This window comes from Halictus rubicundus, chromosome 1 (assembly GCF_050948215.1).
Source record: "Halictus rubicundus isolate RS-2024b chromosome 1, iyHalRubi1_principal, whole genome shotgun sequence".
In the NCBI taxonomy this organism is placed as follows: Eukaryota; Metazoa; Arthropoda; class Insecta; order Hymenoptera; family Halictidae; genus Halictus; species Halictus rubicundus.
Window position 1 is genome coordinate 18,907,175 of NC_135149.1, and position 15,377 is coordinate 18,922,551.

The following is a 15,377-nucleotide window of genomic DNA, read 5'->3' on the forward strand; positions in this document are numbered from 1 at the left end:
CCAGGGATTTTAATCCGCAAGAAATCTGGTTATTACTTGAAAGGGGAATAATGGCCTGGGCCGATGAATTACTGAATTCGGTGCTCCCTCGATCAAACGTTTCAGTTACACAATAAAGCCTGCGTGTAACAATGGCGTTAAATCTCGAGGTTGACATCCCGTACAATACCCACGCTGGCCCCACGTGTCATGAAATGAAGTAATTCTTCGTGAAACCGACTACGCTGCGCGTCTATACTCGATGTCTACGGCAGAAGGATTAATCCCGCGCGATACAACGCGACTGGCGAAGTATAGAATTCTACTGGTCTCCGGGAGACTTTGATTTATGGCAGTTTGCGAAAAATTTTGGAATGCTTTTTTTCGGGGAACTTAGAAATTTCGCAGGCGGAACGCTCGAAGGATAAATTCACTTGTGACATTAATTAATATCATAGGATGATTTATCACACCTCGTAGCAATGTTCTTTGACCGTTTCTTTCGACGTTCATAAAACTCGCTGTTTTTTGTAGACCGTGATCAAAGAAAACTGAATAATCGAGCACTCTAATTTGCTTTTGAATACCCGTGAAGCACTATGCGCGATCGTTCCTTTTTGATAATAATATGATTCTCCGTTTTTGTAGACTGTGCGAGAATGAAACGGAATAACCGAGCACTCTAATTTGCTTTTAAATTGCCGAGTTTACACAGCAGCTACGTCGGGGAAGCACAGTTCTTTTTACACGCGGTGCTCTTTTTCGAAATACTCTTCGGCTTTTTACCACCGTTCAAAGCAGTGCAGCAGCCAATCCTTCTGTCATTGCGTGCAGCAGATCCGGCATTTTTTCCTCGCAAGCGAAAACGGTTTTTCTCGGTCCGGGTTTTTCGCTTTCGCGTAAGGGAAAAATTACGAGCCGCCGAATCCGGTGAATGAGAAGGTGTGCGCGTTTCCTCTTCCGAAAAGTGGAGAACGCCTTGAAAGGAACCAATCTTCGCTTTCTGCAACAGATGAAGGAAAAAACGAGCGGCTGAACGCCTTGACGGAAGATCAGCCGCAGCTGCTGTTTCGAAAAGCCGTGTACAGACAAGAGCGAAGTCTGTCAATAAAAAAAATCATTCCGGCGTATCAGCAACAGCTGTCCCGGATTCTTTAAAAGCTCCAACGCAACGTTGCGCTGGAGCGACGTTATTGCTCGATTATCAATAATCTCCAAGCACAATGAACTTATTCTTCGTTGTCAAAAATGAATCAAAGATCTCAGAATCTCCTTTCTAAATAGAAACTACCAAGTATCCATTTGATACTTACAATGGAACGTATTCAGTTGATACAAACCGATTTTGATGAAACTTATGTCAGATATGGTTCTTCGAACAATATTTGACACGTGTTTTTTTATCGGCAACCACGCACTTTGAAGGGGTGAAAACAGCCCTTAAAGTTGGGGGTCAAAACCACATTTTTTGAGATATCTGGGAAACCAGAGGTCGAAAAAATTAAATTTTTTTAAAATCATGTTTTCTAATGAGAAATGTAGTCGCGCAAGAAAATGTTGACAAAAGTTTTTTGTCTAAGCAATATTTACACCGGTGAATAGCACCGCGTCACGCTACTAACTACGCCACCTTCTTTAGCTACTAATAAAACAATAAACGACATATAACCTAGTGGTCTTGTTCAAAACACTATAAACGTTTATACTGAATTCTTATACTTCTACAAAACAAGCCAGAATTACTTCCTCCGCACGTCAGACTATGTTTCGTTATGCATAATTATTGTTAAATGGCAAAAAGAAAAAAATCCTAAAACACATATCCCCTATTTTGGATCAAAGATCACACACCCGTGCTTACATTAAAGTGAACTAACAATAAATAAGAGAAACCGCAAAAAACTTTTGTCAAAATTTTCAGGCGCGACTACATTTCCCATTAGAAAACACACAATTTGAAAAAAAAATGTAATTTCTTCGACCTCTGATTTTCGAAATATCTCAAAAAATATGGTTTTAACTCCCAACTTTGAGGACTGTTTTAACCCCTTCAAAGTGGATGGTTGCCAATTAAAAAAACAAGTGTCAAATATTTTTCGAAGAATATGTTCCCTTGTTAGTGTCAAGGGTCGGACTGTGGGGGCCAAGCCTAAACAGTCTGGAGATGCAGGGGGGCCTTGGTTTCCTTTCAGGGTTCCATCAGTTTTCCATCTGCAGTCATTTAAACCTAAGATTTCGTCCAGTAAAGAGCTTCTGCCCGCGCTGTATAATAAAGAACAGTTTCAGTTTACGTACCGTGTACATTCAATCATAACCCATTTCCAATAGTTATGCGTCACTCGATTTGCAAGTTCCCGTCGAATCGCGGCCGGTTTCGCCGGTCGCGTACCTAACGAACATTCGTTACCAAATAGATCAATCCACAGCTCGACGAAAACCCGCCATCAACAAAATTTGATCCACTGTCAACCCGACGGAACACGACAGTCCATCGTGAAAGGTTCGGGCGCCCGCTGCGCCGCAGAAGCGGATCCTATCTCTGACTCTAAGTCGCCCGAACGGATCCAATCAAAAAGTTCGCCTGCAGGTTGATCCAGTTTCCGGCGAGCGGCGCCATGAACCCAAGAATAGGTTTGTAAACAAAACTTCCAATCGCCGGTCCCCGTATTTTAGGGCCGGCGAGCAGCGACGGTTTATTGGATCGATCAAAAACACGGCGACTCGTGTGGCTGTTTATTTCAGATAAGCCGGATAGCACGGCGGAAAAGCGACTGGATCGCGAGGGGGGGGGGAAGAGGGAGACGGTGGGACTGAAAGGGGTTTGGTTTATCGTGGGCATCGAAACTCATCGGGTCGAAGGCGCGAGTGGGAACGATATTAAATTTCTTTCGCAGACGAGAATGGCCGCTTTGATCCGGCCGCGCCCGTTAAATCCGCGCGGCGTTCTTCCCTCAGAAGTTCGTTAATACAGCGTCACGATAAAATCCCCAATTCCGGGGAAGAAGAACGGAGATTGATATAGGGAAGACGGGTGAGGGTGTCGCCACCCCACTGACGAGAGAACCATGATGGGGAGAGGGGCTCGGGGGAGACGTGCGGGTCTTGAAAACTCCAGATTGAAAGAGTTATGACGCCAATATGGAAGGTTCCGGCGTAAAAACGCGGCCGCGAAAAGTTCGCCGTTAAATATTAATAAATGACGACGATAACGTTTATCTCGTTCCAGGCAGCCGCGGTCGAACGCGTCCGCCATTGTCGCGTCGATCGTTTCAGAGCGACACGCCTCGGTGATTCGATGGTTTAAACGGTCGAGCGCTATAAATGAGCCGCCCACTGCCGGCACACACATTAGTTTCCCCATGGTATGGGGCGTGAAACGCGCTTCACGAGATTTTCCATCTTTCCTTCTCCCTCGTTCTCGGCGGAAAGACGGTCGTGGAATAATCGAACGACCTTCAGCCATTTTTAATGCCACGGGTCTTTGCAAAAATCCGATCGAAAATTGACTAGCGATTGCGAGCAGCTTTCTTTCATATTGCGGAAAAGATACCAGACTATGCGATAGGCTGTGTTAATAGGCAACAATTTTTATCTTGGATTAAGATCCGCGGTCTGCTCATGACAGTACAAATTTCAGTTTAACCCCTTTCCCTACAATATCGAGCCAGACTCCTGATGCAGATTCTAAACAGAGTCTAATAAATATGTATGTTATTAATTTCCTTTTAACCGAAATAAAATTCTATTTTGTTGTAGTTGATATATACAGTGTGACCCACGAGCTCTGTCCACTTGAATATCTTGGTTATTTCAAACAATACGAGAAAATGTTACTTACAGAAGTTGTAGGGTTTAAGAAACTACATAATATGGTACAAATGATATTTTTTCAAATGGAGGCGTAGAGAAGATATAGAGGAGGAGGAGGTCACCTTTGTCTTTTTTAATGGAATGTCCAATTTTTAATGCTCGATTTCGATAGATTGACGTATTCTGAGTATAAAAGTACTAAAGTGTATTTGTCCTAAAACTTACCGTTGCTGAAATATTTGACTTCTATATCTTCTCTACGTCTCCACTTGCAAGAATATTATTTATACCATATTATGTAGTTTCTGAAACCCTACAACTTCTGTACGTAACATTTTCTCGTTTTGTTTGAAATAACCAAGATATTCAAGTGGATAGAACTCGTGGGACACACTGTATATCCTTTAGAGAAAACATAGGCATACAATTTTTTTATGAAATTCTGAACGATGAAGAATTTCTAATCATTATAATCACAAAATAAATAGTAGTGCAAGGGACTAATATGCCTTCTATGAATAGTTAAACCGAAGGCACGCATTGACAAAATCCGAAAGTGGAGGCTATATAAAAATGGGCTGTCTTCGAACTGCTGCCATTTCTACAGGTTATTGAATTTTTAAAAAATTCTACGCTACATTTTAAATAATACCTTCTACTTTGAGAATATAAAAAAATTTCATTTCAGACGTTCCAATTTTTGTCTCATATGAGACGGGCATCCACACGTGCTGTTAACTAGGGGCCCTCTGACGCGCAGCGTCTGATCACGACCGACCAATTCCACTTCTCGCGAATACTAGAACACGAGTGGCCACCGAGACTTCAAGCTGGATTTTCTCGAGAACGAAGCGTCAAACGAGGAAATTTTATTCGTCCGTTTTCACTTATCTTTGCAAATAGAATCGCCCTATGCCCATGGGAGCTACCTTGTGTTGAGACACCCTGTGTACAGTGGCAGTTAGATTCTGCAAATATCCGTGATTTCAAAATCATTAATTTAATTTTAACTTTAAATTAATGTAATTCAATTGCAAAATCCTTTTGCAAGAATATTTTGGAATATGTGTGCTTTAACAAACAAATCCAGAAAAATCGATTGTTTCAAGGTTCTAGGCCAGAAGACCTCCTTAAAGCAGGCACGCGCGCTCACCGGCTAGCACAAAGGTAAAATTGATCGGTGACCTGTGATACGGGAAAGGGCCGGTCAGCGAGATCATTAATACGATTTAAAGTCGCGCGTTTCAGGGGTGTAATCCGGTGACCTGAATTTTGTCGGTGTGCCCGGGCGCGATTATCTAATGGAATTTCAAGTTCATAGTGTAATTGCCGTAATCCGATTAACGGGCACAAAGGTCCGCCGTGCGCAATCTGTCAGTCTAAATCACTTTCCGCGGTATCGTTAATCGGATCAAAGTGCTCGCGGAATGTGCACGCAACTCACCGTAAACATCGGACAACGGTATCCTCAATTAGATTCAAAAGCACACCCGCGACGACTCGTAATATAATCGACTCGTGTCCCCCTCTAATGGAAACGGGCTGACGGTTTTTACGAACCGCTCCCATCGCGGTTTCAAATCCGATTTTGAAGCCCTCTGGTTACAAAATCGGCAAAGAAACGCTCCGCCTTCCCCGCGAAATGGACGCCGCAATTGAATGGCACCGCGGTAAATTTCGCGGTAATTAATCAGTTTTTAGAGTCGAACGAAGCTCTGGTTAACGGCACTATTGGATCGCTACAAAAATAATTGCGAATTTTGTTCTTGAATTGTAAAGTTATACATTTTATTTATTTGCCAATTTGAGCGCGGTTCAAATCTGATTTTGGTCCCGCCGCACTGTGGTCCAGATCGAGGAATTAGCTGTTCATTTGATAAAAGAGCAACTTACTCATATCTACGTTAATCATATTCTTAAATGTCCATGACATTCGAAAACGATGAAATTAACAAGATTTATTAAAAATTGTGATTAGAACAAGCATTTAAAAACCAACATTTTATGAATCCTATTTTTCACCAAAAAAATTACCTCATTTCTCATTGATATCCTCGAGAATCTATTTAATATTATGTGTCCATTTTTGTTTCAAATGAACAGTATTTGTCTATATTGAGAGTATATCTTGTGTACTAAGATTTAATATTTATAATTTATCGAAATAACAATGCCTACTAAACTAAAGAGAATCTTCAAAGTATTTTATCATTGGTAAACGATATCTTTTGAGTTCCATATAGTTCCGCATTGTATCAAAGTGCATTATTTTCAGTACACTTTTCTCTATAAAATCATGCAAGATTCACATCCCGGTCCCGGTACAAAAGTTGTTATTGTTTAAAGCGCCTCTTCGACGGTGCTACTCTATTACTGGAACTATCGCGCACTAAAAGCAATTGGATTGGAATAAGGACAATTGGATTGGCTTCAGAATAAAAACAATTCTTGTCTGTATGCAACAGTTTTCCGCGAAAGCAGTTTTATGAGTTTCATAACACTTTCATTATGACCAGATTGCGGGTTTTATGCATTCATGGCAAGAACGAGTAGATGCGATTTGCAAGAATGGAGCCAGTAAAAGAATTATAATCCTGTCTAGATATCATTTTCAAAATATCACAGTAATTAAACCATGAAAGTAATTTCCATTTCTTTGCGTGATTATAACTTTATCTTTCGTACAATGTTCAATTTTTCATACCAAATCTACTATCGCCAATCACGGGATCGCTTTCAAATTCTTTGCTTTGTCATTCGTACACACGGTTATATTATTTGAAAAATGAATTGAAATTAAATTTTCGAGAAAATTGAATTAGAAAAGGCTGTTAAACAGGAATCGTCTGACGCGTCTGATCATGGCCAGCCAATTCTACTACTTCTCGCGAATGCGAGAAACCGAAGATCCCGGTGCGAAAACCGGGTAAGCTTAGATTTTGAAAATGGTTTATTGCTTCAAGCCATCATCAATATATAAAAATATATGTATGAAATTTCGGCAAGTAAAATTTTACTATAAAGTGGACCCGGTATTTGCACCAAGAATTTCGTGCAAGTGCCGATCGAAACGATGTTCAGTGCGAAATTGAAATTTTGGTGCGCAATTTTGACGCAGGAGCTTCCACCGGTGAGATAAAGAAATAACAAGGGAAAATGATTCGTCCCTATGGAATAATTCAGCATCGGCGATTCTCAGCATGTTCAGTGGACTCGATCGCATGTTCGTATACGAGACACGCTGGTACCGAAGGGTATGCGATGGCACTACACTGTCGGCATGTCTGTACGGTCTGTCTGACGAAACTATCGCGATGCGGAAAACGTTAATGCCATTTTTCGAGCGGTAATACCGAGCAACGGCGCAGTTCCGAGGATTCGCCTGACTATAGCTGATGTAATCCGGATGAACGGTGGACGAGTTTTATTTCTCGGCATGACGTGAATCCTTGCGAAAATCACGGGGCAAAATAGAACGGCGGAGATGAACGTGACACGATGGATTCGGCCCGTCTCCCCCGCGACGTGCCGGCCCGATATCGAATCGCTGGGAATTTCCAAAGCCGGACGCTGTAATCGTTCCCAGGAATATCAAGCTTCCGACGAAGGGATCTCGAAAATACCGAGTCGAAACTGTGTATCGCTAACCGATACCTTTCGGTTACGCTTCGCGTAGCTCCCAAAGGTATTCCCGTTGTCGGACGCGTGTTCATTACGCGTTTTGTCTCCGGTCTCCAGATCAATGCGTTCGATGCCGTTCAAAGGCGAAATCGAGCCGAGCAGAACCGGGGGAAAAAACGTCCTCAGAAACATCGAGAATCTTCTTAGTACCGTGCCTGAGATCGTTACTCCGATTTAATCCGTGATTTATAAAAGTTTTTAAGCGGATCTGCAAGAAATTCCGTGGCTCCCGTTTTCAAGTATACTTTAATACTTTCAATTTATTGGTACCCGCAGCGTCTTTGATTCCTCGCCTCGGTTTCTCGAATACCGTCTGCAACCTCGCCACCCCCCTCCCAACCCCCTCCGACGATCTCCACCCTCGGTAAACTCGGCACATTAAGAATTGCACGAAGCTTCGTACAGTTCTAGTTTAAGTGCATAAATTATGACCAGATCGTGAACCTTTCAAAAAGTTTCCACCAACGACGCCGCGAAAAAAGGATGAGAAGAGGCCAAGGAGGGGGAAGGGACGAGTGGAAACTTCGATATACCACCCTGTTTCCACCCCTTTTCTCTATCTCTTTCGCTCTCTCTCCCTCTCTCTCCCTCTGTCTCTCCCTTCTCTTTCTCTCTGTCTCCAAACCTTTCTACGGACTTTTATCGATGGAGCTAGAGTCTTTCGCCGAGAGTCCGATTAATTGAGCTCTCTTCCTACTTTTTTTCACTTCTCGCTGGGGGAGAACCATCCTCCCACTTTCTTACCGGCGTGTCTCTTTCAACCCCCGCGCCCTCGGCCCGACGTTTCTCCGCGTCGATTAATCTCGATCGTCGTACCAATCGCGTTCCCTGGTCCCGTCCTGTTCCCGAGATTCGTTTCTTCTTCCCTTACGGTGCCGGCCACGATCCGTGCACCTCGTTATACGGTGAGATTCGACCCACCTTACTGTTCTCGGAATTATGCTGCAGCCCCCTCCCCCCCCTCCCCTCCGACGATCTTGAAATTACAATTCTTGTCGCCGTATTTGTTCCGAGGCCCCGTTCGAATTTCCATTAACCCACCGAACACCGGGCTCGTTTTTCATTTCTTTTCTTAGATGCTGTGCAAACACGCCGACTCCTCGACCTTCGACGCGGATCGAATGCTTAACGTTCGCACATTTCTTGACTCTTTATGGGATTTTTATAACGATACCGTGCGCGATTGAATCGATTCATTTCGGTTCGTATGGAAACGCTTTTAGATTAGATTTATGTTGTTTTAATTAATTTTAAATTTAGCGGTTGTTTTTACCCTCTCGACATAAATGGAACTTGTCAAGAAAACGTCTGTCAAAAGCCTTAACGTTCGCACATTTCTTGACTCTTTATGGGATTTTTATAACGATACCGTGCGCGATTGAATCGATTCATTTCGGTTCGTATAGAAACGCTTTTAGATTAGCTTTATGTTATTTTAATTTATTTTAAATTTAGCGGTTATTTTTACCCTCTCGACATAAATGGAACTTGTCAAGAAAACGTCTGTCAAAAGCCTTAACGTTCGCGCATTTCTTGACTTTTTATGGGATTTTTATAACGATATCGTGCGCGATTGAATCGATTCATTTCGGTTCGTATAGAAACGCTTTTAGATTAGCTTTATGTTATTTTAATTTATTTTTAATTTAGCGGTTATTTTTACCCTCTCGACATAAATGGAACTTGTCAAGAAAACGTCTGTCAAAAGCCTTAACGTTCGCACATTTCTTGACTCTTTATGGGATTTTTATAACGATACCGTGCGCGATTGAATCGATTCATTTCGGTTCGTATAGAAACGCTTTTAGATTAGCTTTATGTTATTTTAATTTATTTTAAATTTAGCGGTTATTTTTACCCTCTCGACATAAATGGAACTTGTCAAGAGAACGCCTGTCAAAAGCCTTAACGTTCGCGCATTTCTTGACTTTTTATGGGATTTTTATAACGATATCGTGCGCGATTGAATTGAATTATTTCGGTTCGTATAGAAGCGCTTTTAATTACAGCAGAAATCGCAGAGCTTGACCGTTTATGTTGTTTTTCTGGCTCCGCAATTCTCACGGTATTCGATCGAATATGTCTCTCGCCCCTTTTAGAGGTAATTTTGACCCTTTCGATATAAACAGGGCACGACAAAAGAACACCTGTCAAATATTGTATTTCGAACCATTTCTCACCAAAATTTCATCGAGATTGTCAGATGTCACTTCAATCTGTTCTCCTATCAAAGAAATTCGGATTACAGCTGTTTAATGGACGCAGGGATGAAATATTGCTCTTGGTAGGTTTAAGAAAATGAGTATAGGTGATAGGACCAACAAAATTCAAATTTTACTTGCCAGATTTTAAGGAGAGCTTTGGTGAAACCCTGCATAAGACAATCATATTTTTTCTGACGGAAGTGCAGCCGATTTATATCCGGCTTGTCCCTCGCGTACGATTGATTATATCGAAAATACTCCGATTTCCATAATGTCCGTAATACACAGCACGGATCACGCGCCCGTAATATTTTATTAACGGCGCGGTTAACTTATTCATCGAATGGCTGCCCGAAGCGAGTAGAACCAGCTGCCGTAGTCAGACACCGCGCGAACTTGCAGTGCTCGTGAAAACAGGGGGTGCGCTTGTCACGTCACGCCGACTGTATAGCATTATTTTATGAGAGTCTCGCGGCGCTTTCAGCTGAACCGAGCGCTGACAGATTAAGCGAGTTGTCTGTTTCCATTCTGGACACCCTGTCTGTCTCGTTCCGGGATGATAAGGAGCGATCCAGCGTAATCGAGCGAACCGCTTCCAAGACGGAACGCCCGTATATAATATACGTTCCGAAATAATAACGTGAAAGTAAGACAGAAACTGCTGCGGAAGTTTGGAAGCCGGAGAGGAATAATACGTCGGGAAATTCCAAGTGCTGGTCACGCATGGAATCGGCTTCCCCCTCGGTTTGTTCGGCGACGGTTCGAGTGACCCGCAGCCGCGTTTGTTTCAGAAAACGCTTCGAGACTACCCCGAGCAATTACGTCTCGCGGAACTTTCCTTCGAAAGTTTTTCCACGCTTAACGAGCGTGATAAATTTCTGTTACGCGCCCCCAGGAGCCGTCGGACGCGAGGCCGGGAGTTTACAACGGCGATAAAAATCTCGTTGAAATTATTCATGGGCCGAGACTCGCACCCCCCCCCCCCCCACCGCCTCCCCTCTTTGATTCGAGGGGGTTGGAAATCGGTAATTGTCGCCCGCGCGCGTGGCGAGATCTTCTACCCGCCGACGAGGAAGATCGGACACGCTGTTCATTTTCATTTTAATCGGCACACGCCGGCGCTCCAACGGTCTCCATAAATTCATTAACTTTTGGCCCCGTGTACACTCTCGTTCGCCGGACTCTCTGAATCAAACTAACTATCGAACTACCGTCTCCTATTCTCCCACCCCCTATAGCCCCCATAACTCTTCAACCCTCCGGCTGTCTTTCTTCCTGCACACTATTCAAACACGCCCATGCCCGACGTCCTACATATCACTTTCCATTGTTTCATTATCCCGTACAATCCGGGTGAAATGTTGTTTCGGTGTACAGTTTTTTTTTTTTTTTAATTGTGTAATATGCATTGAAAATATTTTTTGTTACTCGTAAACAGATTCGGAATTTTTGTTCGCGGAATATTGGAAATAGTTCGGGGTTTATTTTGAAGTGTTTCGGTCGATTTCGAAATATTGCTAAAAATGATGTGCGCGCTCGTGCTACGCCATTGTATTATTTCGAGGGACAGGCGGACGACCGTTTCACAAAATGTCGAATCACGAACAATATGTATAGTGAATTTATCAGCAGACATAAACTCTTTTCAACATGGTAAATATACAAGTAATGCAGATCGAGTTTCGATTTTAAAATGGTGTAGGTCCATGCACAACATTTAGAATGTTCTGTTATCAATTAAATTATTATTATCTTTTGAAATTCTACACTTAACACATTGTTTGGGGGACCTTTTAGCCGCCGCGTAAGAAATTAGACATTTTTAGAAATCGCTAAAACTTCAAAACAACGCTAGAAATAACAAAAGTAGTATGTCAATATAACAAGTATGCGTGTTGTGGAACTGTGACAAAGACGATGTATAAAAAAAAAACTCGTATAAATACGGGACCCGACTTCCACCAGCAGACAATAAAAAACGCGATTTTACGTATCCCGCAAACCACCTACAGTCTAACAAAGAACGGATTTATCCGTGTCCCGACAACAACGTGTTCATAATTACCTTGCACGAGTTTCATTACTAATTTGTACATTGAATATCAACCTCTTTGTCAGATTTTGCTGTTGCTCTTCTTCGTGGATTCTCCGCTCGCGTGAAAGAGCCACGGTTAATAAAATTGATTTGTACACAACTCCGTGACTGAGACGCCGTAATTGCTACTCGGCGAAGACGCCGGTGTAATTGAATCGGCGGCAGAATCGGCGAAATAATTAATGGGATCTCGGGACAGTCAAACATACACCGTGGACTTTGGACATGGCGCTGGCCATTGGTATCGACACATTAGCAAACGTGAATTATATCGGGCGGGCTTCATTAATGGATCTGTACGTGTACCTCTGACAATAAGCTTTATAGTCTGCACAAAGGTTTAAACCGTATCGCGATGCCCGCTGATAATGATGTACTTATCAGTGGAGATTAGGCCGTCCCGATGTAGATTAGCGCTGGACTATGATTCCCAATGAGTACCGGCTCGTCAATAGAGATCCGTCAGGGTATTCTGCTAGCGCATTTTGTCCGGCACGATAGTGGAATCTCATTTTTCACTATCGATCTGATTATATTCCTCTCTTTGTTTCCCGGAGGGCGCGGCGCGGTGCGAATTTCCCGCGGAAAAATCTCTCCTGTCTTGCGAAAAAACGATCGGTCCGCATCAGCAGGAAAAGTTCCGGCCCGACCAGTCGATTCGCTAATTAAATGAAATTCGTTTGTCGTTGGAACGCGCTCGCGCCATCCCCCCCCCCCCCCCTGTCCTCCGCCGACTTCGTGAAAGTTACCATTTTCCCCGGGCGACATTCTTTCTCGTTTCTCCTTCACGGCAGCGCGATACCCTCCATCCCGCCAACTATGCCCTATGACAGCTTGATGAAGCTGTCCTTCCTTCCATTCGCCCCCTCGCTCGCATTATTTGGGGCTCGAGCCGAAACCTTTCTTTCCTCTTCCCTTCCGCTGCCTACACCCTTGACGAGTCGCATGATCGAGAGGTCTAACCCCTATCGCCGCTGAAAAAAATGCCCGTGTGCAAGCCGTCGAACGATCTGCTAGCGTTTCCAGCGATTGATAGAGGCATCAGTGTCGGCGCGCGACGACGCCGCCTGATAAATCGCACTGACAACCCTGGTGAATCGATGACACCTTCCGATTCCTTCGCGAACCTTGCACGAGAACCGCTCTTCGTCCGTGGACGAACAATTATGGTCGCGTTGAAAATTCTCGGTCTGCCGAACTTCTTTCTCTAGAGAAATTCTACAGCGTGTCGTTTGTTGTTTATAACTTTTTAACGAAACAATCTGTGATTATGTAACATGTTTTTCTTATTTAGACCCGTAGAGTGTACCAACAAAATGTTGGCCCTTTGAACTTGGGACACCCTGTATATTAGACTACAGACCTCACGTACTGACTCTGGCGAAAACGTTAAGGGCAATCCATACATGTTAAAGATTCCATCCCTTCGAAGCCTATAAGTCCTGAACTATACTTAAACCTTCGCCAATCTATTTGGCAGGAGCATGTAAAGAGAAATTTTCAGCTGTACGACGCGTCGCAAATTGCGTTGTAATTAAAATTCTATTAATTATCCAATCTTCAAAGAAATAAATGCAGATGACAAGAGAGATAATTCGATAATCAGACTGCGGATTCGTATGCAGACTAAAAACTTTGTGCGAGAATTTCTTCTCTTAATAATTTTACCACATTCAGAATAACGTAACGATGTTCTGAAATTCGTCTGACGTTTTCACCGTTTCACATTTCCGCATACAATCCGCAGTCGAGTGACAATAATTCCACGAGAAGAAAAAGAGAAGATAAGACGATCCATCGATTCTTGTAAATTGTAAAAATGACTGGACACTCGCGAAAAGTCTTCGGTATTTTCGAAGGACTGTGCCGGTTCGAGGACGGTCCGACACGAACACGCTTTGTGAAACCGATCACATATCGCGCGGCGTTTGATACAGCGCAGCGCGGCAGTGGTTTTATCAAAATTCCATCGGTATATACTCACTTTATGAAATTTTCGAGTAGCAATCGGATTCCGCCGATGCCCAGCAACAGGAAGCCCCAGTTGACGAACCCGGTGAAGTTGTCAAAGCCCGAGCTCCACGAGAACAGACTATCTCTGGGACGATGACATCTGTAAGGAGAAAGGAAGGTCCGAGTTAAAAAGAAATTCTCCGCGGAGAACTGGATCGATGGGGCCCCGCCGTCGCCGTCCTCTCCGCGATATAAAGGAAGAGAGGAGGCGCCATAGAAACGTCACTGGAATAAGAATGGAACAATAAAGCCGCTTCCATATCGTACGGTTGTATGCATTTCCATTTCAATTTACGATGAAACACGCGATTTATGCAACATATTGAAAACATTTGTTCGAGCTCTCCTTATTTCCCGCAAAAGGCCGGCCTTTCGCGAGTCCTTTTTCGCCTCTTTTAAACGGGAATCTGGAACACGATGCACTCCGCTCGAAATAGCAACACCATCGACGGAAACGCGCATTCGGGATAGTCAACACTGTAATGTTCCGCTACTAGCACTGCTGTACCACCGCTATTTGCCTGTAACCTACACCTTAGGCTACCGGAGGGTCTTTAAGGGGGGAACCTTGTGTAAAATGAAATTTATGAGCACATTTTTTTTTTGTTTAAATCGACAGGACATTTCCTCAGGAATGCGATAAAAAAAGTTAGAAAGTGATCAGAGATGTTTTCGTACGTTATTTTCAAAATAAAGTGAACGGTTGTATTGGGCGGAACGGCTCAGGTAGTCGGGCTCGCGTCGGAAAGGCTCGTGCTTCTCGAAAAGAAGAAGAAACGGCTGAAGTACAACTTTTTGAGGAATAGGAAGATCTGTTCCTGGATTCGAAAATTAGCAAAAAACCGCGGTATGTTAAAATGAATTAAGATTTTTTCACGATATTTCTGTTACTCAAACTTTAAACGCATTTTTCTCGAAACGCAAAATTTCGCACGTCGTGCAACGTAGCTCAAAAACTGATTACGCGATCTTTATGAAATTTGGTATATATATTCTATAAATAATTGGCCACTACATGACGAGCCCCGATTTTTTAATTGTTTATTTTAAACATTGTTTTTGACCATTTTTCATAACAGGAAATTCGATTCTTTTCAAAACTTCGCCATTTTTGCAATTTTGCAAATTTTGATAAAAGAAGAATGTCATGTTGTGCGTTTTTGCATAAACTAAAGATTCCATTTTGATTGTTTTGTTTCAGATCATTTTTGTCCATTGTACGCTGCACGGCGCATTTACAGGATGCCATTTTCAAGCTGCTAGTGCACCATTGATATTAACAATTAAAATTAATAAAAAATATTTTTTTTACCTGAAGCCCTCTTAGCAAATTTAAAATATAGGTAGAAGAATCCGATTTTCACACCTTGTCATGTGATTTTATTTGCGTTTACAATTACTTGAACCTTCTTTTCTTCACTGGTGTCTGCTATCTCTAAAAACTCTATGAGAAATCTGCATTTTCAATTTTTCTAAACATCTTTGCCTAATTTGAAAGATATGAAAACCATACACATTAATAAACATAATTGTACGCAGGCTATCACAATAACATCAACATGGCCATCTGATAACTTTAATGCAAAATCAGCAAT

The 15,377-nt window shown here is 42.7% G+C and overlaps 1 protein-coding gene across 1 annotated transcript in view; it reads right to left on the reverse strand.

Moving 5' to 3' along the window:
- Positions 1–15,377, reverse strand: part of Mdy (diacylglycerol O-acyltransferase) — a 198,487-nt gene that overhangs the window by 155,143 nt on the left and 27,967 nt on the right. The window contains exon 2 of the mRNA XM_076792046.1: positions 13,754–13,882. Coding sequence (XP_076648161.1) covers positions 13,754–13,882 — 129 coding nt within the window. The remainder of the gene's footprint in view (positions 1–13,753; positions 13,883–15,377) is intronic.